Genomic DNA, 24,441 nt, shown 5'->3' on the forward strand with positions numbered 1-24,441 from the left:
TTGTACTACAGATATTTGTGTTTTTGACATATTATCTTATTAACTTCAGCCAGTGATGCTCTTCAAAAAAAAATCTGATGGGTTGAAGCAAATCTATTAAAATGACAGAATACTAAATTCTGTAGAACACTACTACAATTTTAGTTCCTTTAATCTGCCTCAAGAGGAACAGAGGTTGCAAAAATTACCAAGAGACAAGTTGTTACACAATCCCACAGCCTCATACTACATTTAGGCAACTTTATAAAATGGTATGTATTACATTTATGGCATGACTGCTTTATGTTCACTGCACAAATATGTATAACTCACTTGCTTTAGCCTGGTCAGGGTCATGAAGGCTCCAGAAGCACTTGGTGTAAGGCAGTAATGCACCCTGGATGGGACACCAGTCCATCAGTTCATTGCCAGGAACCATGTGCACATACATTCATACGCAGTAGCAATTTCTCTTAGACAATGCATCTACTGCTGTGGGCTGAACATTTCATTATAGTGTGACAGGGCACATCCTCTAAACCATAACACTTTCAGCATGCTGTGTAGACTAGTGTGAAGTTCACTTTAGTAATGAGGGCAAGTTTAATTTCTTAAATGTCTGATGAGAAACATTATGTTTGCTGTCAAACTGGTGAAAAACTCAACCCAAAGTGCGTATAGAAGTGAAAGGTGGAGGAGATAGTGTCATGGTTTAGGGAATATTTTCTGCAGCAGGAGTTGGGTGTCTTATACAGCATTATGGCAGGGAGAATGCAAATGATTTTTCATAAGTTCCTTCAGTAACATGAGGATTCTGTGAGCATCTATAAAATGATACACTGCAAAATAGCTAAAGCAGTTCCTTGAAGCTAAGAACATTTAAACATTTAAATAATGGACAGCCCAGAGTCCTTAATATCAGCACACACACACTCATTTTATATATATATATATATATATATATATATATATATATATATATATATACACACACATACATATATACTTATATACATATACACACACACACACACACATATATGTATATATAAAAATTGTGTATGAAAACATGTGGAGTGAGTTAAAGAGGAGAGGCCACAAATTAGCATAATGGGATTAGGAGATTTTATTTTAGTTCTTTTATGTAGTTTAATTGTAAAATGGTTTGTAGGCATCAGTACAATGAGAAAGATTTTTAATCCATATATCCCATAGATTCATTCATTTAACCATTTTTTTTCCTGGTCGTGGTTGAGTTGGGTCCAAAGTGTATCCCAGGAACAATAGGCATGAGGCAACGATGCAGCTACTAATATGTCTAAAGACACCATGCACTCACTCATTCACACCTAGGGGTAACTTAAAGTCACCAATCCACATACCAGCATGTTTCTGAAAAGTGTGAGGAAGCCAGAAAGAAGGGAAAAAACACAGATACAGTGAGGAAACTCAACAAAGACAGAAAGGCGAATCCAGCCCTGAAGCTGTGATCCAGTAATGCTGCAGCAACATACTTCTTATATTTTAGCACAAATAATCAGAGCTTAAATTTAAACACCAATTTAATACCACATAATAATCCTTTCAACACACACTGCAACATTTCATCAGACTTTGTTGAAGCAACAGTAAAGCACTGCACTAAACTACATGTGAAGGCACTTACAGAAGCAAAGGACATCCAGACTTATCCATAAAGAGCTGCAGTGACTAAAGGTTGTCACTCCAACCAAAAGCAGAAGCAAATCAAATTCCACAGCTTGATTTTTGCTCCTGATTGCTTGAAATATGTAACTGCCCTTATATAAAAGAAACTCTAATAATTTAAAGATAACATGATTGGTACAAATAATTATTTCCCAAGTTCCCAAAGTTATAATTTTATTTATTCAATTATGAAAACAATATACATGAATAAAGTTTATGAACCCACTTAAATATAACATTTATTTTTTCCACTCTGCAGTTATTATACATCTTAAAACATAAATAATCAATCAATAACACGAATTTTCAGACAAGTATCACATTAATGTTTAAACATAGAGCAGAAACAATACAAGTATTTCACTTGGATAATAAGCAGTGCTGTTTTCATGTATTGTTAATCTACTGCTTAAAATACTAGGTTTTGTCTCATCATGTTACAGCATGTTCAGACAACTATGCATAATTTTCGGTATGCCCAATATGAAAAAATTAACTGTATAAAAACAGGTCTGGTGAAATGGGCCTGCCTGTTTATCACATCACATCATTGTGCAAAGTTTACATGCAGCTCCACCAAAGACAGGTCAATTAAAGTACTTTACAAATACAGTCCTATATAAATCCACTATACTTTTGTTAAACTAACCTGCTATTTTGAATTGGGAGTGGCATGAAGACAGTAAAACATATTATTCCTCACTAATTGCAACATGGGAAACAACAACAGAAGAGCTGTCTACACGGGTTCTTCTTCTTATATTTCACAGCCTTCTTGATCTCAACTGTAGCCTTGCCTATAAATTCTTCTGTTGCACACACATTAGCCTCAATATTATCCACCATAGCCCCTTGCTGCTCCACCAGCAGAGCCAACTGAAAAAAGAGCTCGTGAATGTCCCGAATACGGCTCTCGAGCTCTAGAAGCTCCTTGTGACGATTCTCGATCTCGCTGAGCGCCGAGCGGAAGGCTCGCTCGTCTGTGACAAGGTCATCCGAGAAGACATTCCACTTACCAGTCTCAATCATTTCTTCTATCTGATCCCCAGTTACCTCCTTGCCCATTATCTCTGTCTGTCGCTGGATGCGTATCTTGCAGTTTTCCCTTTGTGCCATCTCGGCCTCATTATACTCAGACATTGCTCCATGGAAGGCACAGGTTAAAGAGTTGTACTGGGAGCGCACCATGCGGGCTAACGCAGAGTGGGCGCCGTGTTTCTCCTCCAGGTCTTTGCACTGTGTCTCCATCTGCTGAAGCCTCGCATACAACTTCTCTCCTTCAGCTTTGATGTTGCGTGCAATTGCATTGGAGTCCCGCTTGATGCTGCTAATGCGTCTGACTGAGGTGAGAAAACGGGTGTTCTGCTTGCTTAGCCTCTTCACCTCCTGTCTGAGGTTAGCTATTTTTTTGTGCATAGACTGGGCCTCCTTAAACACATAGTCCATGATGTCCTCACCCTCAAACACCCCAGTATGCTGCTCCAGCTGACCATTTTCTGTGTTCTCCCCATTCTCTACAGGAGGCTCCTCTTGGGTGTTTTTAGATACAAGACTACTCAGGTCGCACAGTCTATCCTTCATTTCTCCTTTATGATAAAGCAGAAACAAGAGAATGTAGTTAGTTGAACAGACTCTGGCCTGACTTTCCAATGTTATGCAACAGTGTTTGCACAGACTCTCTGTACTCAAACAGCTATTACATGCTATGCCTCAGTGATGTTGAAAGATCTAGACACAGTAAATCTAAGATCAGCAACCCTTGAGATCGACCATCTTACAAAACTCAAGTCCAACCCCAATCTCTCCACATAAGCGATTTATTTCCCAGCTTGGTATAGATTTGGGTTGGAAATGAATTCTGTAGAAAAGCAGATCTCGGTGAACAAACTGAAACAAAGCAGATATGACATACCTTCTGAAATGAGAATAAAGGCCTGTTGCAAAGTACTGCGTAGGAGTAGTTCAGTGAAGAAAGCCCCTGTCACACCAGTGCCCTTATGGCTTATGCATCACTTACATTTTCCGAGTAATGGAAATCACACAGTCACGATGCTTACTTCCTATCAGACCAAATATAACTGAATAGAGAACCAATGGGTGGGGACTTCCCTTTACTTCATATAGCAATTTATTACTTAAGGAATTAAGACACAAAAATGATAGTGTCGTATTTACCAATTCGTAATTTGAAAATCAAAATTACTTGCATAATGGACATCAAATGTAATATAATAATCCAATATACACCTAATTGTAGTGTTTAAACCTTTGATTCAAATAGAAGTGGTTTAGATGATAAGCATGGGTTTAGATGATAAAAAAGATGTCATACATTATCTCCACACTTAATAGTCAAGAATTTGTAGTCTTTAATATTCAAATTTATGCTCAAGTCAAGAGCATCACATGGATTAACTTTGTGCGTTATTAGACAGTTTGCTGAGAAAAATCAAATGCTAGAAGCTATGTCATGTTTCTCTTAACCACACACACCAGCGCCAGAGAAACATTAGTCTGTAACTCATGGCCAAGTTCAATTACACCAAACCCAAACAACATGCGCGTCAAAACGCACAGAGGAGAAGGTCAGGTAATCTTACCTCACTTCATACTCCGTGGACCAGCTTAAATACGCAGATTTAAAAATGTAATTAAACCGATCGAAGTTTTTCCTCTCTGTTCTCTGTCTCACATCGTTGCAGGAAATAGCAGCCAAGCGACTAGTGGGAGTTACCGAAAGTGGCAGTGGTCGCTTTATCTCTCCACCTCGAGTCGTACTTCATCCACAAAGCGTGTTCTCAACATTACAGCGCACTGTGACAGCAAATGGAAAGCCTATATGACATTAATCCTAAACTTAATAACGTTAACTAACAATAGCACGATTTAGCAAAGAACCATGACCACAGGTTCTAATTAGTCGTATTCAATTACAAATTCTTATTGTTAAATCTATTGCGTATATTCAACTCTGGGTTGCCAGATCCTTCTATTAAGGTTCATATAATTAGTCACTTCACAGTTCAGATTTAGACATATATTAAAAATTTTGGTAAACAGCTTAATGTCTATATATATATATATATATATATATATATATATATATATATATATATATATATATATATATATATATACACATATATATATATATATATATATATATATATATATATATATATATATATATATATATATATATATATATATAGTGAGTGAATAAAGCACATTATTATATGTTATATAAGTTAGAATAGCTGACAGATCAAGCAGAAATGTAATACATTGTAAGGGTTTAGCCCTGAATTATGTTATGTTTGTCAGTCAGTTTTAATTGCAAAGCACATTTACAAATAATAAAAACCAAACGTAACTAGATTTGTAAAGTTCGTCACGACAAACATTGATGTTGGCTTTGACAATGCAAGTATTTGCAAAGGCCGGTGCTTTTTGGAGGCGAGTGGACATAAGGGTCAGTGTTACTTTTGGAAGCAAGTAGACAGAAAGCTAGGGTGCCAAAACATTTGGAGGTAAGTGGAGACGAGCATGTGATGTCATCCGAATACTCTTGAGGAAGTTCTCCTCATTGTGCTGAGTGTTTTGATGTCACAAGTCCATGTTGTGCTAATTTTTAATTTTCACGTGACATCACGTGACATCACGTGACTTCATCAGAATACCTGTGAGGAAGTTCCCCTCATTGTTCTGAGTGTTTTGATATGTCACATGTCCATGTTGTAAAAAGTTTTTTGATTTTGCATATTTTGTGGGCGGGGCTGCGGCACAACCGAAAGGCCAGTCGGTACACCAATTTAAAACTTTGTTCAGAGTATCACCCTAAAGGAGCTGGCCGAGTTTGGTGTAGATAGTTCGAAAGCTTGCCGAGTTATAAACCTCCAAAGTTTATAATGGGAGTCTATGGGGAAAAAGGCCAATTTGAGACCTGGTACCGGAAGTACCGGTACTCGGATCGCTTAGAAAAGTAATAGCAACAAACTTCAGACCAGGGTCTACAACATATCCGAATTTGGTTCATGTGGCTCAAAAGCCTTAGGAGGAGTTACTCTTGATAAATTTTTGTCTAAGCTTAAACAGGAAAACAGATTGTTGGCTTCTACAAAGCCAACATAATGATATAGAATATGTTAATCACTTGCAACTGTATTATATTATACACTGTATTGACCCGAGATTATTATCATAGTGTGTAATTCATTTCAGTAATTTCCTGGTTTACCAAATGCAACCTGACTCACTGAAAGTGCTAATGAATGTGAGATGCGCCTGACAGAAACAAATCCACCATGTTGTAATCTGAACATGTTCTGCTATGCAGACCAAAATGTGGGTATCTAGCTTTTTTATTGCTTCGCCACATGATGGCAGTAGAGTGAAGAGTGGATTTGTTTTTGGCTACTGAAAACCTTACTGTGGAATGTCTCAAATAGTTACACCAAGCTGTTCACTGTGTGTATTCTGTGGGAATTCTTTTTATTATCACTTTTCGTAGTTCATTCATAGTTAAGGTCTATATGTCATTATACAGAAAGCTTTGGCTGGTGTGTTTATTTGGAAACATCCTTGTCAATATCACAGTTTTTTGGCATTGCTGCCACACAGCTTCATGGTCCCGGGTGTGATCCTTAGCCCATACATTTATGAGATGCTCCTTGTGTTTACACGGGTTTCTCCAAGGTTCTCCAGTATCTTCACACTTTCAAAAACATGCAGGTAGCAGAGTGCTCACACTAAAATGAACATAAAAATAAAATTAGATACATAACATTGAAAATGAATGAGATAATGCAATGTTGTCATTCAAATCTGATTATTGTATTGTCATCAGAAACTGTTCACTGTACACAGAATGTAAAAAAGAAACTGCACCTACCTTAAAGGTGTATCATATTTGCCATAATATTGTAACTAGTTTTTCTTTATTATACTATACCATGTACTTTGTTTTTAGTCACTGTAAGGTTATTCACTGGTCACTGTAATGGTTCATATTCACAGTGTCACAGAGAATTATTTTGCAGCAAGTTTGGTAGTGGGTTGAGTGTATGTTTAATTGAAAAATGGATATGTGTTTATGTATATATATTATTTAGGCAATTAAGTACGGTTAACACAAGTCAAATTCATCTATATGAAATTCTGAACACAGCTTTGCACCTAAAATATGTGCACAAATATGGGCTGTTCTCCCTTACTGATTAAGATTCTGTACTGTTCATTATAAGGTCCTGAGTTTAAATCCCAGAAGAGCTAGAGATTCACTCACCATTAACTGATCATGCTATAGGTTCAAAATGGACTTCTGAAAGAAGGCTAAACCGTTAATTGTAATGATTTATAGTCAGGTTGTCTATTAAATACACCCAAAGACATATGATGCTTGTGCACTGTACTTATATTTACATGAGACTCCCTACCCTATACAGACCTTATATTATACGTTGTGTATACAAAGGATTTCATTAGAAACCAGGAATTGAGAATAAGGATCCAACACTAAACAAATAAAAGATTAACAATCAGACATTGTCTGAGAATCTTATTACAGTGTTTACAGAGGATTTATAGTTTAGTCTGAAGTAAACATCAGCTGTTTTTGATTAGCCAACCTGTGACCTGATTCAATTAACTAATCTTATTCACTTTACATGGAAATCTGTACAGCAATACCACTGTTTTTCCTTTTGAGTCATCCAAACCGATTCCTTGTTTATGATTTGTTGTAATTTTATATTTGTATAAATGTATATATTAGTTCATTCAGGTAATGTGTCAAATATTCTGCACACCAGACAATTAAATAGCTAGAATGCTGGTGGAGATAAATAATGGTAGTTCTTGAACAGACAAAATATAATATTCTATTAATAAAGTGTTTACTGGTATTCTTGACATATCTTTAATATACTGCTGATTGCAGTGCAGTATTTTAAAAAATAGCAACTACCTGCAGCTGCAATGCCTTTTGAGGAGTCATAAACAGTACATTTCCTGAGAAATATCTTTCACTGATGTAAAGCATGGAAAGGGTGAGGGAAGCAGTTTACCAAACTCGTGATGCTTGGTTCACATGGCCATGTTTAATCTAAAAATGTAATTAAAAAATACCATTTCCCACCAGTTTTACTTGTCACTTGATCTTAATTCACTGTGTCTCTTCTTTTACATATTCTTTCGTAAACAACAAGAGAACCCAAGATCAGTACACAAACCCAGTGAACTTTTCCCCCTAACTTTGAAGCAAATCAGCAGATTATGCTTACATACATAATTATATTATTTGGGTAAAATAGACCCCTTACAATTTCTCAAAATTCAAACTCATCCTAAACAGTTTTGTTTTTCACCATACCAGATTAAAACAATTAGCCTTGTTTTAATAAAATCTAAACAGTAAGAGGTTTTGTTATGCTACTGTATATAGTTCATGAGATGTGGCAATTAAATATAAATCACATTGTAAAAATAATAATAAAAAAAAAAAATACATGCACTATATGTGAAAAGTCCACACACATTAAAATAATGAAACATAACGAGTAGTTTCATTAATAATTCTTCCTGAAAAATTATTAATAGAATTTTTTGAACTTGTATGGTGGGCAGATATTTTGGGCGGACATACTACTACTACTAGTACTACTACTACTACTACTACTACTACTAATAATAATAATAATAATAATAATAATAATAATAATAATAATAACAACAACAAATAAAATATAATAAATAATAAATAAAAGAGCTGGCTGAGCTCTACAATGCAAATTCTCCCAAATTCTTTTAAAACTATAATAAAACAATGTAGTAAAAATTCTTTTATTTTTATTCCGTTGATGTCTTGTGCAAAAGAAATGCGTGTGGTAGTATGTTATTGTTTGTATAACCGGGTACACGGCAGAAGTTTGATGCAGTGTGCAGAACTGTTGTCTCTGTAGTGCTGATGTATTGAGGCGTGTCGCTGCTCTGTGCATGTGATGAAGAGAGGAGGCTGTGCACTAAAAAAAAGCCTTCACAGCGACTCAGCTGCATGACTTGCGACTCGCACTGATCTGGGATAGCTTATTCAGAGAGCCACGGGATAGTTCTTAAAGCTGAAATTGTGACACAGGACAGGTGTGGAGTATGGGAGCGACATTATCAGAGCAACGGGACAGCAAATGTGAGGAAGATGAGGAGCCGCATTCAGGACAGGATGAGGTACTGAAGGACAGCGCCGGAAACGAGGTAAACATCAGGCTGGAAACAGCCTCTATTTATAACGCGTCTAAAGAGACTATAGACAGTACAAATCATACCGGTGTGTACTGGTGTGGAAACTGCGGAGAACTTTTTGTGTGTGTTTTGCTGCTGCACTGCAGTAGACAGTGATATGGTGATGCTAGCAGCTCACTGTAAGCTAATCTAATGACAGGGGATACATAATAAAACTTCATGATATAGTCTGCATTACATTGAGGCTGAATAAAACATTACATTTATATTGTGTGCAGAAAAACATCTACTTTTGATAGATGGGTTTTAAATGAACCGTTAAAAAAACAAGACATAACTAATAATTAGATCAGGTTTCTCAGATGATGTATTTCAGATTTAAAATATATAAATAAGATGAATGTGTGGTAAATAGTATTGCATTATGTGTATATCTATAAATACACACATATATGTGTTTTTGTGTGTATTTATATATAGATTATATACTTTGTGTATCTGTTGTGTAGGCCTCCATTGCAGTGATATATTTCTGGAACTGGAAACAGAATTGCATCCAGCTGCTTTCCGAAAAGCATCTGCATTGATTTTCCATGTTAAACATGAACTCTGCCACAGTAACACAAGATATGTGTAATGTACACTGACTAGTTTATAAAAATATAAACTACTTCTTAAATAAACATCTTAATAAACTATCAGTCACTGTGATGCCTACTGGTATTACAACACTTTAAACTGTAGGAGCAATAAAAAATGTGCTGCTGTGAATTAAATTATTTAGTAAATTACAGAGTCAGAATATTGTAGACTGCGATGGGTTGGCACTCCGTCCAGGGTGTATCCTGCCTTGATGCCCGATGACGCCTGAGATAGGCACAGGCTCCCCGTGACCCGAGGTAGTTCGGATAAGCGGTAGAAAATGAATGAATGAATGAAGGAATATTGTAGATTATTGGCATTTAATACGAATATATTTCCACCCGAATAATACATTTAAACAGAATAACCATAATAAACAATAATCACATAATAAATCACAGTAGTATAGAGGCAAAGATTAGTCACACTAATTTAGCTCAAAAATATTTGTACAGACATTTGTTCAGTAAAAAGAAACATTATTGTTATTGGTTTGCATTGTGCAACATTTGCACAAAATCCTCCAAACCTGATACATACACATCAATAAACTCTTTACTTGTATCGTAACTCATATCTTACCTTCCAGTTTAACCTTGTGAGTTTTAATTCAAATGAATTTTATTTTTATAAAGCTTTTAATAATGCACATTGTCACAAAGCAGCTTTACAGGGATATAACAATTCAGAATAAAATGATAAAGTATAGCATTTTTATTTATATATTCATTCCTACTGAGCAAGCCAGAGGCAACTGAAAAGGTGGCACGATATGGAGGAAAAAAGGTGACACCAGAGAGTGTAATTATAAATAATTTGCCTTCTATAGTTTTAAGGTGTTTGTTGGCAATTGAGAATGGTTATTGACTTCTAAATGATATTTTAATTATCCTGCAGACTGTAGTAGAATGGTTTAAAAAAATAAAATGCATTGATTTTTAGTGACCAGCACAGTATTCCATTGTTCTTGATTCAATGATTAGCAGTGCTAATGTGGGGCTGTGTAGTTTTTAAAACGTTACTTCAACTTTCAGGACAATGCCTCAATTCTTCTGCCTTTTTTTATTCATTTTTAATCTTGGATACTGAATAATTGTCTGTTGTATGTAAGTGCTTAAAATCTCCCACGAAGAGACAATTTCCTGCTTTTTTCCTACATTTTAGATTCAAAGTTAGAATTATAGCTTGCATCTCCAGCAGCATATTGCTTTCAGATACCCAATTAATAAGACTTAAAGAATTACAGAAAAAGCTGAAATGTAAACTTATGCATGGACATTTGTGATATTGGAGAAAAATGACTAGGTACAGTTTAAATCATATAAAGGTGTGAAAAAATTTCATTAGAGGCCAAATAGCATATAAGCTTACTGAAGAGTATACATTTAAATGTGATTCTCACTTAAGTGCAAATGTAATAAGTTTACTTTTAAAACAATTAAATCATCAAATCATTACCTGAACATTTATGTATTCACAGCCCACTGTGTAATATCATGTGTTCTCAAAAGGTAATAAATGTCATCACTATTATGTGAAAGTACATAGATATGTTCTTTTTTACTTTTCCTTCTCTGTTGGTGATGCTATCATGTGGATGTTCTCCTTTTTAAGCTTTTACTGTTAATGATTTCATTTTTGGTCTCTTATTCACATGATGATGAAATCCTTAATTTTCTTTACCTTATACCTAGCTGCTTCAGAAAAATGGAAAGCTCTCAAGCCAGAATGAAAAAACTGAAAGCCAGACTGATGAGATGAATAGTCAGACTGATGAGAGAGACCTTGTAGATGGTGAGGATATTCTTAACCAATAATTTCCATAAAAACCTCTTAAATTATATATTAACATTATTTTTATGTATTTAATTCAGAACAATGCCCACATGCTTGATTTGTACCATAATTAACAACTTATATCATTTTAGTGGGATCTGGATTTGTGACACTGAAAGAAGATGCTTCTGATATGACCGACAGTATTCAAGATGATGTCTCTGACTACATGAGCAAGAAAATGAATAATGCAGATGATAGTGAAATAGTGAAAGAGGAAAATGAGTCCAACAACAAAGTAAAGGACACTGAAATTGGCTTCAAAAAAATCTTCAGATTAGGTGGATTTAAATTGACTTTAAAAAAAGACAAGGTTGAAAAGATTGATACAGATGAGCCAATAGAAAGCGAGCAGGACAGAAATGCTGCAAGTCCATCAGAGGAATCTTGGGACACTACAGATGTGAATGCTGTCAGTACAAATGAGCAGGAAGAAGAAGAGATAAATAATGAAAGAATTAGAGGTGATGCAAATGCAAAAGAGTCTCCTGAGACACAGTTTAATGAACCTAGGGAAGAAACCACTCCTGAAAAAGGACTGATGGTAGATGTTCCTCAATGCCCCAAATCTGAGGAACCCATGTCCCCAGTTAAGCGATTTTTCTCACAAGGAATTTTGGCTAGTTTGAGAAAAAAGAAAAAAGAAGAAGGTGACCCAAAAGAGAATGAAAACAAACTCAAAAGTTTGAACAAAATGGTTGAAAAAGAAACTACAAAAGAAGACACTACATGTACATGTCTTGATGTCTCTAATGGTAAAATTGTTGAAGATAAAGATGTACAGCTATATAAGAAAGATGAGAGCAAACATGCAGCTGAAGGAGACATAATGAATTCTCTGGAACAAGATAAAGTGCAAGAAAGTCCATTCAGGAGGATTTTTAGGAAACTGTCCACAAGAAGACAGAGCGAAACAAAACCTGGTGACACAAACTCACTTGACCCTGAAGAAAATAGCAGTGAAAATCCTCAATTATCCACAGAATTATTTAAGTCCCAGAAGGAGCAAGAAACAAAGGTTGTTGAAACACAGCCTGTGGATGAGATGATGGACATGAGCCATGAAGAGTCAAAAAAAAAGTCAGAATCAGCTGTTTCCTGGGAAAATCTGATATGTGTCAGGTCTGCCAAGACAAGGTCCAGGAAAACATCTGACTCTGAGGATGAAACACAAGATAAAGGAGAGGTGCCCAGAAGAACAATTGAATCTCCATTTGAAAGTTCTACCGAAGGTGATTATCTTACATCGTCCAATGAACAAGGTGCTAGTCCCGTAGAAGACGACAGTGGATCCACGTGGAAGTCTTTTAAAAAGCTTGTAACTCCAAAGAGGAGGAGCAGAATGGAAGAAAGTGGTTCATTTGATCAAATGCTGTCAGACACTGACATTAGTAAAGATGAGTCTTCATGTTCCTTGCGGAAACTTATTTCAGGGCGTAAAAAAATTAAATCTGATGGGCAGCAAGAAATCATATCATCTGATGAAGGCAGTAAAGGCACAGGAACAGACATTGAGGATGATGAAACACCAGGGGTTGTACCACTGTGTGAATATGAAATAGCTGAACCTAAAATGTTGAAAGTGACGACTGATGAAATGAAAAGAGAAAGTAAAAAAGAGAAAGAGATGCAACCCATTATTGAAGAGGTCAAGTCTACACAAATGCAGCCTTTAAATAATGTTAAACCTTTAAGCTTTGATTCTGGCTTATCAGATGTACCAATTCCCACAGAGTATATGGAAGAATTAACAGAATTCTTAAGCAAACATCAGCAACTCAGTGACATACCAGAGGAAGGAATCATTGAGGAAAGTGTTGCAACTCCATTATCCTTTATTGAATGGACAACTCAGTATGACACCTTAGCTGATGATATAGTAGATATGACAGCTGATGCAGTCACAGCTCCCGAACATGTATCTGAATACACTGAGGATGACACTTCTGAAATGGTGTCTGCAGTTTCCCAACTATCAGAGTCACCCAAAACATCAGGAAATGTAACACCACTATCAAGAGATATGAGATATATATCTCACCATATGAGAGAATCTGACACAATCTTTCAGGATGTTGTGGAGTCCATTAACATGGTTCCAAGTATTCTGTCCACCACCACACAAGACAAAGTTCCTGAGGCTCAGGGAGTGTCAGTCTCTCAATTTATTGTAGAGTCAACTACAACAACGGAAACAAAAGTGTTAGTAACCCATAAAAAAGAGGAAGCAACCTCCATCTGCATAGGCATTGTTTGTAAGGAAATTAGAGCTGCTGAAGTTGTTAGTTCTCTGCCCTTAATTGAAGGCATATCAGAAATCACTCATGCAGTACCAATAGAATTTGTCTGTGGGGATTTGGCAGAAGAATCTAAAGTAGCAGGAATAGCAAATGACAATGTCAATGAAGCTGAAATCAATGAAATCAAAACAATGTTACATGAAGTACTTTTACTTGATGAGCAAAGCACAATTCTTGCTGAAACTGCGAGAAAATCAAAGCAACAATTTATAATGGTCGAAACTGTTCAGGAAGAACTTTCTCTTATGTTACAGATGGAAGATGTGGAACATGATTCAACAAAAACATTAAATGGAATTCATGAATGCACACCAGTCCATGCTGCGGTGTACTGTGGAAGTCAGCTTCTTGAGGAGCAGATTATTTTACAGAATATGAACACGCCTGAAACTGAGGGCCCAATACATCCAGCTTTAGAAGAACCAGTATATGAAAAGCTGACAAAGAACACTTGCATCCCTTTTGAAGTTAAAAATGTTCACAGAATTCCAGATGTTGTATCATCAGCTGCTGATGTTGAGCAATATGTTCAAGTCACTGAAGTAACTAAACCTGTGTTGCACAGTGTTGTAACCTCAGAGTCAGACCCTGCTCTGAATCAAACCTCATCAATTACAGATGCTGGAGTTCTTGTATCAGATGTGAAATGTTTAGAGACTACAGCGCCATTTAGCAGTTTTATCCCCATATCAGATTCTATCAAGAGAGAAATGGATTTGGAGAGTGAAGCGCAAATGAAAAATGACCCTTCACAACATTTTGTAGATAGTCTTACAATCCAAATGAACAATACTGTGTTACAAACAGAAAATAAAAATGCTGAGACAGTTCCTGTACTTAGCACCGCAACATGTTCAGCAAATAGCTTTAAAAATATAGAGATTATTGAAGAAGTGGAAAAAGTAAAACAAAAGATAGAACCTACAGCAGAGATGATTGAGGAAATTGGTGATGAAAATGTTATTTACAATTATGAAGCAGAGAACCTTTCAGAAATCATAGATAAACCAACAGAAGAAAAAGAAGGTAAAGAAAGTGAATGGAACACACTTGTCAGGGAAAGTTCCTTACCTGTAGCAACTACCAATGAAGAATGTGCAGTTAAAGATAGGTCAGAATTTTTTCTGGGTCTAAAAAAAGAACATACAGAAGCAGACACACTTCCTATAGAAGTCTACAAGAGAAAACAAGCTGCAGGTGATGAAATAGACATGCTCACACTTAATCCAGCTGAAACAGGTGAGGTGACCAAGAAGCCACCTGCCATCTCTGAGCAAACAGGAGTCGATGAAGAAAATCCAGATTATGGACTCAAACTGCCAGCCACAGACAAAATGATCACAGATGAACAAACTACAGCTGTAGCTCCATATGTTTCAGCAAAATTGGAGGCTGTTAAAAGATCATGTGTGGTTGATGAACCAGAAAAATTATTAGCAAGTGGGCAAGAATATAATGAAACAGCAAATCCTGAAATTACTATAGAACTAGAAACTGTAGAGTTTACTAGTTCTCCAGTTGAGACATTCCCTGAAGATAAGACTCAACTTGACCCAGATGAGCCACAAAGAGAAGTTTTACTCTCAAAACAAGAACAATATAAAGCAACTGAGTCAAGTCATGCACCTTATGAGGAAAATAATGAAGCAGGTGAAGCTATGGTTAGAATGACTGTAAGCGTCTCAACCTTTATGTATGAAGAAGATACAAGAGTAGAGTGTACTGAACAACCAGCGGCAATTCTGCAATGTTTTAATGAAATAAATAGAGTCAGTTTGCTGGACCAATCTGTAATGTCTGACATACATTTAGCAGAGAAGCTAGAGGATAATGAAACAGCAAAGCCTGAAGTTAATGCAGAAATCATTACAGAACACCAAGAGGCTGGAGAGACACTTAAGATGTCCCTGAAATTTGAGCCTCGACTCAACACTGAACAGCCACAGAAAGAATTTTTATTCTTAAAACAAGAAGAGAGTCAAGCACCCGAGTCAAGTCATGAACCTTATGACGAAAATAATCAATTAATTGGTGCTGCAGAAATAAGCAAAATCACTTCTTCAATTATATATGTAGAAGAAACAGGAGTAGAATGTAAAATATCTGACCAACCTGTAAATGCCGGACAGGGTGTAGATGGAGAAGCAGTAAAAACAATGGAGCATGTAAGTAAAATACTTCCTAATGATGAAGCTGAATCCTGTGTCATCTCTGAAACTGAAGGGTCTGAGCATGTAATGGAGGTAATAAAAGCTACTTCTGAAGTATCTGTTGAAGTTGTAACTGAACATGAGGTTAAAATGACAGTGGACTTTGAAGAGAACATTGTCTCTCCAGATGCGATTCAAAAAGATGTATCTGAAATTGACATGGAAAATGCAGCAGATGCTGAAAAGAACACAGGATTAACAGCAGAATTGAAACTGAACATGGAAACACCCACAATCAACTCTGAAGGACAAACAGTACTCACATCTCAGCAGGTGGCAGAATCATCAATCGTGACCGAAAATAAAAATAAGCCTGAGGTGCTGACACATGAAATGAATGAACTTGATGCAGAGACACTGAAGGTGGCAGAATCAAAGGCAGATATAATTATTGTATCAGAGACGCCTGTTGTGGCCTCACCAGTGGACACGCCGTTGGTCATATCGACAGAAAAGGCTGTTAATATAGAAGCTCTTGCTTTGACTTCAGTAATAAACAAATTACAGTCAGATTTAAAATCAGTCACTGAACCAGAGATTTCTACAGGAACCAAACAACACGGAACTCCCACTGTAGTGTCAGAAATACAAACCGTGACAGGATTATCTTTAGCACAAACAGCAGCACTTTCACCAATATTAAAGGAGGTTTCAGAAAAAGAGGATGTAAACATCAACAGACCAGTTATAGTTGAGGTGACGGAGCCAAAATTAAAAATGTTTATGGTAACAGACACAATATCACACACATCAACAGAAGACCCGGCACTTGATGTAAAAACAATGGAGATTTTAGCTCTTGAAACAGACACCTTAGTGAGAACATGTGTGGAAAAGGATGGTGAAGCACAGGGCTCTGTCAAGACGTCAATAAAAGAAGATGCAGATATAGACTCTTTAGTTTTGACCAGCAGAGTCAGTAAAGCACAGCTAAAAACGCTAGTGGAGCTAAGAGCAGCAGACATCCCAGTGAGTCAAAAGCCAACTGATGGCCAGTTGATCCAGGAACCAGAAATGTTAATGGTGGCACAAAAAATAAAGGAAACAATACTTGAGACACCAGATGCAGTTGATGTTACTGCATTAAAGATACCTGTGGAACAAGGTCAAAGAGAAGAAGTGACCAAACAAATCGTAAAAGGAGCAGTTCTGTCATCAGCAAAACCAGAGTTTGAAATTACATCATTGAAGAAAGACATAGTTTTATTTGTTCCTACCTTAATAGAAGAACAAACAGCAGCTTCTTTTGTAAAACTACCAACAGCATCAGAGGCCTCAGTGGTTGAAACACCAACATTGGATCCAGCAGAAGTCCAAAGGCCAACTGTTATCTCTGTGATAGAAACACTACCAGTTACCAGAGCAGTAAAGGAAGTGGAAATGCAAGTCACTGGACCAGAGGTTAAGGAAAGACACAGAGATGCACAAGCTGCACTTAACATTGAAGTGAAACACCAACCACTGACTAAAGTAAACGTAACAGGATTAATTGAACAGGTACCTGAGGATGTAGGAAATACAGCAAACCCCAAAGAGGATTCTAAAAGCTCTGAAGAAAGGAGTGGAAGATTAAAAGAGGTTTCTGTCCCCATCATAAAGATAGTTGAATCCCTGCCAGGAGTAGATGATGATATCTGGGAGGATGCTAATGAAGATGTCAGAGATGATCAGTGTTCAAGTACTAAAGCAAGTGACAGTTTGTAAGATGCAACCATGTGCCATGTCGATGAGTGAAACCTGTAAGTGGTCCCACTTTAAGCGGAACTTCTGAGTACTTAAAGACAAACATACGATACCAAATGTTTGTATTATAGGTTTGATTGAATTCCAGTGGAGAAGAAAGAGTCTTCTGAGGGTGACCCCCAGGATGAATGTCAGATGAAGCTGAAATTTGGTGAAATGTTACAGAACATATGTATAAGCAATAATGCAGTACAGGAACGACAAACATTTAAATCGCAAAGCCATAATGATACAGCTTATTATTTTTTAAATATTTTGTATTTTAATTTGTGCCTTTACCAACCGATATAAATGTGCATCCTCAATTATAAAGGTAAAGTATAAAGGTAGATGTATCATGATACTGCAGTGGAACCAGTTTGTTAGCGTCATGATTACATGGAACAGCTGTACCTCACTTTACACTCACATACTTTTAAATAATATTTAAATAAATATAATGCTATCACCAAAGCTACATTAACATCTGTATATAGTCTATCTAGACTTCATATTACCAGAGAATTAACACTGGGACATGAGACCCTTCTGAGAGAAGAGGTTTATTTTGTCCTGCATTTTATAAAAAAATTATATTAATATTGCAAATCAAATTTAATTTAAATTTCAAATGAAATCTAAATTTAAGTTTCATTAATATGATTTAATATGGTTTAATTAATATAATTTATTATTATTCCATGCAAATGAACATGCATTTCTGGACATGATAATGAAAGCATTCTTTAATTATATATACATTATATATATACATACACACACACACGGAATGCATTAACGTACTGTCCAGAAATGCATGTTCATTTGCCCCTATACATACATATATATATATATATATATATATGGGGGTCAAAGCACTTAAGATAGCTTTAATTTAACACTGAGTTTAAGTAGTTTAATTGAACTATTAATCTGCAAAATATGTATGGATTAACCAATATAATGTTTATTTTGATTAAATAAAATAAATTTTAAGGATCTATGGTCTGTGAATTCATTAACTGGCATTGAAAATTAGTCTATTAAAACAATCCACATACCAAGGAACAATAATAATAATAATAATAATAATAATAATAATAGTAATGTTTCTTTATAAACAATCAGTGAAATAAAGATCCTCAGATGCCATTATATATCAAAAAACTTTTGAAAAAACCATGTAGTATTATGATAAATAATTTATAATTTATAATTTTGAATTATACTGTTAATTATCAGCAAATACATTGAATATACCTGGCCCCAAATTCTGCTAAATGACCTCAGTGGATATGGCAGACTTTAGCATTTGGAACAGATTCTTCCGTAACTGCTTTTTTGCAGTGAGCTGATACATTATCTTGCACAGAGGGGCTGCAAAATGCAAAGCACATGCACTCCATCCTAGACAGGAAAAGTGTCTCTGCTCTGCCGCACCACACTGCTTGTTCACCAGTGTTTACCACTCTGCCCCATGATTTTGACAGACACATGCTGCGGCCTGATTGGCTTGCCAAGAGCTCTTTACACAAGCACTGTGATGCAGTGTGTGTATGTGTATAAATACATATATACACACATACATACATACATGTTCCCACCATCTGAATAATTTACAGACACAAGTTGGACACTCAAACTTCTCCATCTTCATCTTTTACTCACTATCACTAGGGGGACACAAGGGGAACCTGGGTAAATAAGAAGGCTTGTTTCACCACCACAGGGCTGTTATTAGATTAGTCAGGGCACTGTTGGGTTTCTGTGTGTAGAATATTGTGACTGTTTGCTGGAGAGCAAGGTGATGGGGGAATGGGAGGGGTGTGAGCTGCCTGCTGTTAGAAACAATGAAAGCAAAGGAGCACAATATTAATACTGGGTAGGGCCCCCATTTTCTCTCAAAACAGCCTCAATGCTTCATGGCACGAATTCCATAAGATGGTGGAAACATTCCTGTCAGATTCAGGTCCGTGTTCACATGATTGCGTCAAACAACTCCTGCACTTTCATGCAGTGAATCTCTCGTGCTACCACAGCCAAGGCTGAATCTACTGAAGTCAGAGCTGGTGACTGAAGACCACTGAAATACGCGGAATTCATTATCATGTTCATGAAACCAGTTTACGGTGACTTTTGATTGTGACAGTGCATTACCATGCTGAATGTTGCCATGAGAAGATGGGTAAGTCACATGATCAGCATCAATATAAGCGCACAGAGTTTACTATTACAATTTTTCTTTGATCAAAATATGTAAACAGGATAATAATAAAAACGTTTCCCTTTCCATTATTGTTATGCCAAAACTACAACTGTCTCCTCTCTCTTTAATTCCTCTGAATGCAGTGCACAATACCTTAATATATATTAAACCTTTTTTATGTAAAGATTTGTGCATTAAAATTTATTGATCTAATTAAAACTTCCAGCACAATACGGTACAATCATCTGTCAACAGTCTACTAATTAGAGGTTCAAAAAGATGCAGTAATTTGTATGCACACTGAAACTTTTGAGAGCATTGGTGGATGATTTCACTGTGGCAGTCAGGTCCTCCTCTTAGACTTCTGTCTCTTCAGAACACCACACGGGCCAGTTCAAACATCACCTTTAGATAACACAAAACACTCAAATATTTACTCTGAATGATTAAAGGCATTTATTTGAAATTTTCTTAATTATGGACTATAATGAACAAAAAAGTTATAAATAAATATAAATAAATATGTCTGCACTTTTGTGATTACTAAAGCGTGCTATGAGACATCTGAAGTTTGTTATCAAATGTCATTATTTGGCTTCATCCACTTGTGCTACATGATTTGATTGATTTGACTGATTTCCTACTGACATTTTTGTAACCTTCTCTATTTGGAAAGTATTTTATTCTCATGTTATATTCATTAAGAATAATAACTAAGCATGCTACAAAACATTTTTTATTATTGAGTTAGCACGATATTCAAGAAGGTTTTGTCAGGGGATCTGAAAGCAGCAGACACATGAACTGACCTCGATAGTGATCAGGATCACAATCATCCACTCCAGTCGGAGACTGTGCTTTTCACTAAGATGATTCCTCATCAGATCTGTCAGTTCAGTGCAGTGCTGCAGCTTTTCATTCACAACCTACACAACATCACATGAACACAATTCAATTTTATTTGTTATTTGTTTATTTTAGAAGCACTTTCAACAATGGGCATTGTCTCAAATGAGCTCTACAAGAATATTAAACTTCAGAATAAAAATAATAAAGTTTATAATATAAATATTGATTCATCCCTAATGAGCAAGGCAGAAACCACGGTGGGAAGGAGACAAAATGGGGAAGAAATCCAGAAAGGAACCAGACTCAAAATAGAACACATTCTCATCTAGGCGACAGCTGAGTCTGTGATTGTAATAATGTCATTTCTATAACTACACTATGTAGTGAAGTGCAGCTGTGTAACCAGGAACTTATCAAGCTTCAAAACAAACCCAAAGCATCAGTGAACCGCTATCATTTTGTACAGTGGGTAATTGTGCACACTGTTTCTCCACACATGCAAATGAGACATATGGCCAGAAATATACAAAATAAAAAGTAACTGTGACTACCACACATTGACCTCCTGATAGTTATAGTACTAGTAGTATAAATAGAATTTTCTGGATCTGCTTAACACAGGTGTGATTATTTAGTATTATTACCTTCACCCTGCGGTTGATACTGAGAAACTGACATGTCTTGTCATACAGTTGCTCCAGGTCCTCTCTGTCCCAGTAGAAATCGGGAGTGATGAGAAGATCTGAACTGAGGTTAATGCAGTGCCTGTAAAATGACATCATTAAAACATGAACTAAATTCAAATCTAATAAACAGGTTTTCTTTTATCCTACTGGTGGGTTCTCACCTTAAAGCAAACAGTTCTCCTATTTTCTGCAAGACCTCTGCCCTGGACAATTTGACTGACTTGCCAGACTTTAGGGTCTGTTGGGAAAGTATATGAATGTCTTTGAAATGCCTTATGTTTGTTGATCAAATGATATACATAAAATTATCCTGTTAAATAGAATCTAAATGTATCTACAATGATTCATTTCATAATAAACAAAACGTACCAATTAACCATGTCCTGTTCCATATATTAAAGTCTCTTTTCAAATAGATGAATGGTAAACATTTCATCATACAGTTACATGAAGAGTGTCAGATGTTGGTGTGTATAAATGTACACTAAATAAGTGGGACTACCTCTGGAATTGGCTGAATAGATTCAACAAAGTTGTCCAGAGAGATCTCCCATATCGCCAGCTTAACTGTGATAAAATCATTTTTAGATGTATGAGTCAAGGCTAACGTTACGGTAAACACATCTTCAATACATGTGTAATAGCATGAATAAATGTCCAGCCCACCTGATAGAGACAGGGCATTAGAAAATGCAAATTTCTCCAGAAGGACTTGCTCATAGTCCATGTCGCTATTAAATATGAAGTTTCCCCGGTGGAGCTTTGTACTTCCCCTAAGTAAGTCAAGAAAAAAACCATTACACAATACAGGGATGTGATATGCAATACTACAGAGGAACATAATGTAAAAGGCAAACATCATGACATACTCTTCTATAGAGTAATTAATCTCTTCATTCTCCCAGTGGACCAGAGCTACCTCATAGGGCTGAATCTCATGTTGCTCCAATATCCGCATCACTTTCTTTATCTGTAAACCAAAATTGTACGTATATACACAGAAACACCTATAACAAAATCTTATAAGCAACTGGGAGTGTTGAGATTTATCTGAGACAGGAAACAAGACAGTAATGTTTTACTCACAGTTTTGTCATCAACATTCCAGAAAACCACTGAACCTTCCCTATTGAGGAAAAACTCTTTTTTAGTGTTAAACAGAGCTGTACCTGATACAACGACTGATTAACCATGTGGAATCAGGTGTGGCTCCTGTTTGGCTGGAAAGAAAACTTTCCAAACCGTTCAGAAAAGACTGAACACGTTTAGAACTGAACTATGACCATTTCAGCTTACCTGAAGAAAAACATCATAGCAGTATCATCTGGTTTTGATGCTATTTCTGTTCCAATCGCCAGAACATTAGATGCATCTAAACACAAAACGATAATGAAAATGCTATGAAATAACTTACAGATCAGCCATGTCTATACACAAATACAGGGAAACCATAGGTTATAGAATTACCATTATACCAGTTTAACATCCAAAGGAAAACAGAAGAAGCAAGTAATGTAACACTTCAACCAACCTCTGGGTAAGTCCATTATTTCAAAAAAACCATTAGCTCTTAGGTCGTGGCACAGAGTAGGTAGGTGGTACTGTTCAGCAGTCGCATAGGCAACACATTGCATCATATCCTGTTAACAAAATATCAGGTCAGACAATGCATAGGTTTTTTTTTTTTACCATTTTATTCATAAATGAAAAAAGGTAGAAATAGAATAGTTTTTGTAAATAGCAACTCTGCATTTATTCCTGAGCTCATAATAAATAACTTGCCTCTTCTGGTGCAGGCAGATTGGCTCTGGATGGCTGTTTCGTCCTTGGTCCCTTTAATGTCTTTTTGCCAGGCATACCTGCTTGCTTCAGCACAGATTTGGTGGTTCCAGTGGCGGATTGAAATGTTCTATGTTTATTCCATGTTGTGTGATTCATGCCATGTTTTGGGGTAAAAACAAGTCTGTCCAAGGTTCCTTTCTGCAGTCCATACGCCCAGGCATCACTAAATGTGATGGTGTGATTGCTCTTACAGTTTGTGTTAAGTTTGTGTGTTGAGCTGCTGCAGGACAGCACATTTTGTGGACAGCACTTGAACCTACAACCAGGACATTTCTCCCATTTCTGCCATCGTGCTGTTACAGGGACTAATGTGGAGTAAAGAGTCCTCTCCAATGGCTGGAACAGTGTCCGCCATGTCAAAGCTGTCACAGACCTAGCTAGCATACCTAGCTACCTGTGTAAATAAGAAACAATGTGATTGCATGATTAGTTTCCTAGCAGTATCTAATTACTATTAGTTTTCAACCCACTGACCTTGACAGCAAGTCCTCATAACTATATAACTAACTTTATTTTAAACTGTCTCTCATTTGTGTATTAACAGTATACAATGATGACCTGCAGAGCTCATGTTCTGAAAATTAGCATGTAATGTAAACAGCAACAGCTAATGCTAGTGTATTTTGACAGAACTCTAATCATAGGTAGCTAACGTTAGCTCTGTGCAGCTAATACACACCAAGTCACCTTAAATGCAGTACATACCAAGTGCTCTCTCTCTCAGAAGACACAATAGATAACTGTCACATCTTCACCTAAAGAGTTGTTTTTGAGTGAACAATTCAGGCTCTAATATTTTGCATGAAGGTTGTTTTGAACAAATGAATGGAGGTTGGACTTCCGGTACACGTGACATCACGCAACACGACACATCACATGGACATATCGCGAAGCCCCGCCCCCTTAAGATAATACTATATACAGTTTGTTATTTCCGACCACGTTTTAAATACAAAAGCACCTTCGAAAACATTATGAACACTTTTAGTTAAGTTTCAGGTGGACCTTTTAGTAAAACGAGGGATTACGAAATGTCTTTGTTTAAACTCTGGCAGTTTCCTGGCAGATTTGTATAAGATTGAACGTGTCATATTGGGTAATATTTGTTATTTAAATTTTCTTTCTGTGTTGTGACGTCATTCGCAACTTATGACGTAATGCTTGTTTGACGATATTCTGCAGCCTCGAGTTGTCAGAAGCAGCAGCGCCTCTATCGGTAGACTGAA

General features: G+C 36.4%; 3 protein-coding genes across 4 annotated transcripts; 1 reads left to right on the top strand and 2 right to left on the bottom strand.

Annotated features, from left to right (window-relative positions):
- Positions 1-1,843: 1,843 nt before the first annotated feature.
- stx11a (syntaxin 11a) lies at positions 1,844-4,387 on the bottom strand. Of its 2 annotated transcripts, none has more exons than XM_060879917.1 (2): positions 4,287-4,387; positions 1,844-3,274 (listed from the first exon to the last, which is right to left on the bottom strand). In XM_060879917.1, the coding sequence occupies exon 2, from the start codon at positions 3,265-3,267 to the stop codon at positions 2,389-2,391; it is 879 nt and encodes a 292-aa protein (XP_060735900.1). In that variant the 5' UTR covers positions 3,268-3,274; positions 4,287-4,387; the 3' UTR covers positions 1,844-2,388. The 2 variants fall into 2 exon arrangements, with proteins under 2 accessions (XP_060735900.1, XP_060735901.1); XM_060879918.1 differs by lacking the exon at positions 4,287-4,387 and adding an exon at positions 3,599-3,832 and having other exon boundaries at positions 1,844-3,272.
- A 4,360-nt stretch (positions 4,388-8,747) lies between these two features.
- akap12a (A kinase (PRKA) anchor protein 12a) lies at positions 8,748-17,628 on the top strand. Its single transcript, XM_060879228.1, has 3 exons — positions 8,748-8,934; positions 11,259-11,358; positions 11,493-17,628. The coding sequence occupies exons 1-3, from the start codon at positions 8,833-8,835 to the stop codon at positions 17,612-17,614; spliced, it is 6,324 nt and encodes a 2,107-aa protein (XP_060735211.1). The 5' UTR covers positions 8,748-8,832; the 3' UTR covers positions 17,615-17,628.
- Positions 17,629-20,024: 2,396 nt separating this feature from the next.
- rmnd1 (required for meiotic nuclear division 1 homolog) lies at positions 20,025-24,063 on the bottom strand. The gene is made up of 12 exons (XM_060880128.1): positions 23,921-24,063; positions 23,156-23,609; positions 22,905-23,013; positions 22,670-22,745; positions 22,460-22,499; positions 22,243-22,343; positions 22,040-22,146; positions 21,876-21,940; positions 21,535-21,611; positions 21,332-21,452; positions 20,648-20,764; positions 20,025-20,243 (listed from the first exon to the last, which is right to left on the bottom strand). Exons 2-12 carry the CDS (start codon positions 23,597-23,599, stop codon positions 20,211-20,213), a joined length of 1,290 nt encoding a protein of 429 aa, XP_060736111.1. The 5' UTR covers positions 23,600-23,609; positions 23,921-24,063; the 3' UTR covers positions 20,025-20,210.
- Positions 24,064-24,441: the final 378 nt, after the last annotated feature.

This window comes from Tachysurus vachellii, chromosome 10 (assembly GCF_030014155.1).
Source record: "Tachysurus vachellii isolate PV-2020 chromosome 10, HZAU_Pvac_v1, whole genome shotgun sequence".
Classification (NCBI taxonomy): domain Eukaryota; kingdom Metazoa; phylum Chordata; class Actinopteri; order Siluriformes; family Bagridae; genus Tachysurus; species Tachysurus vachellii.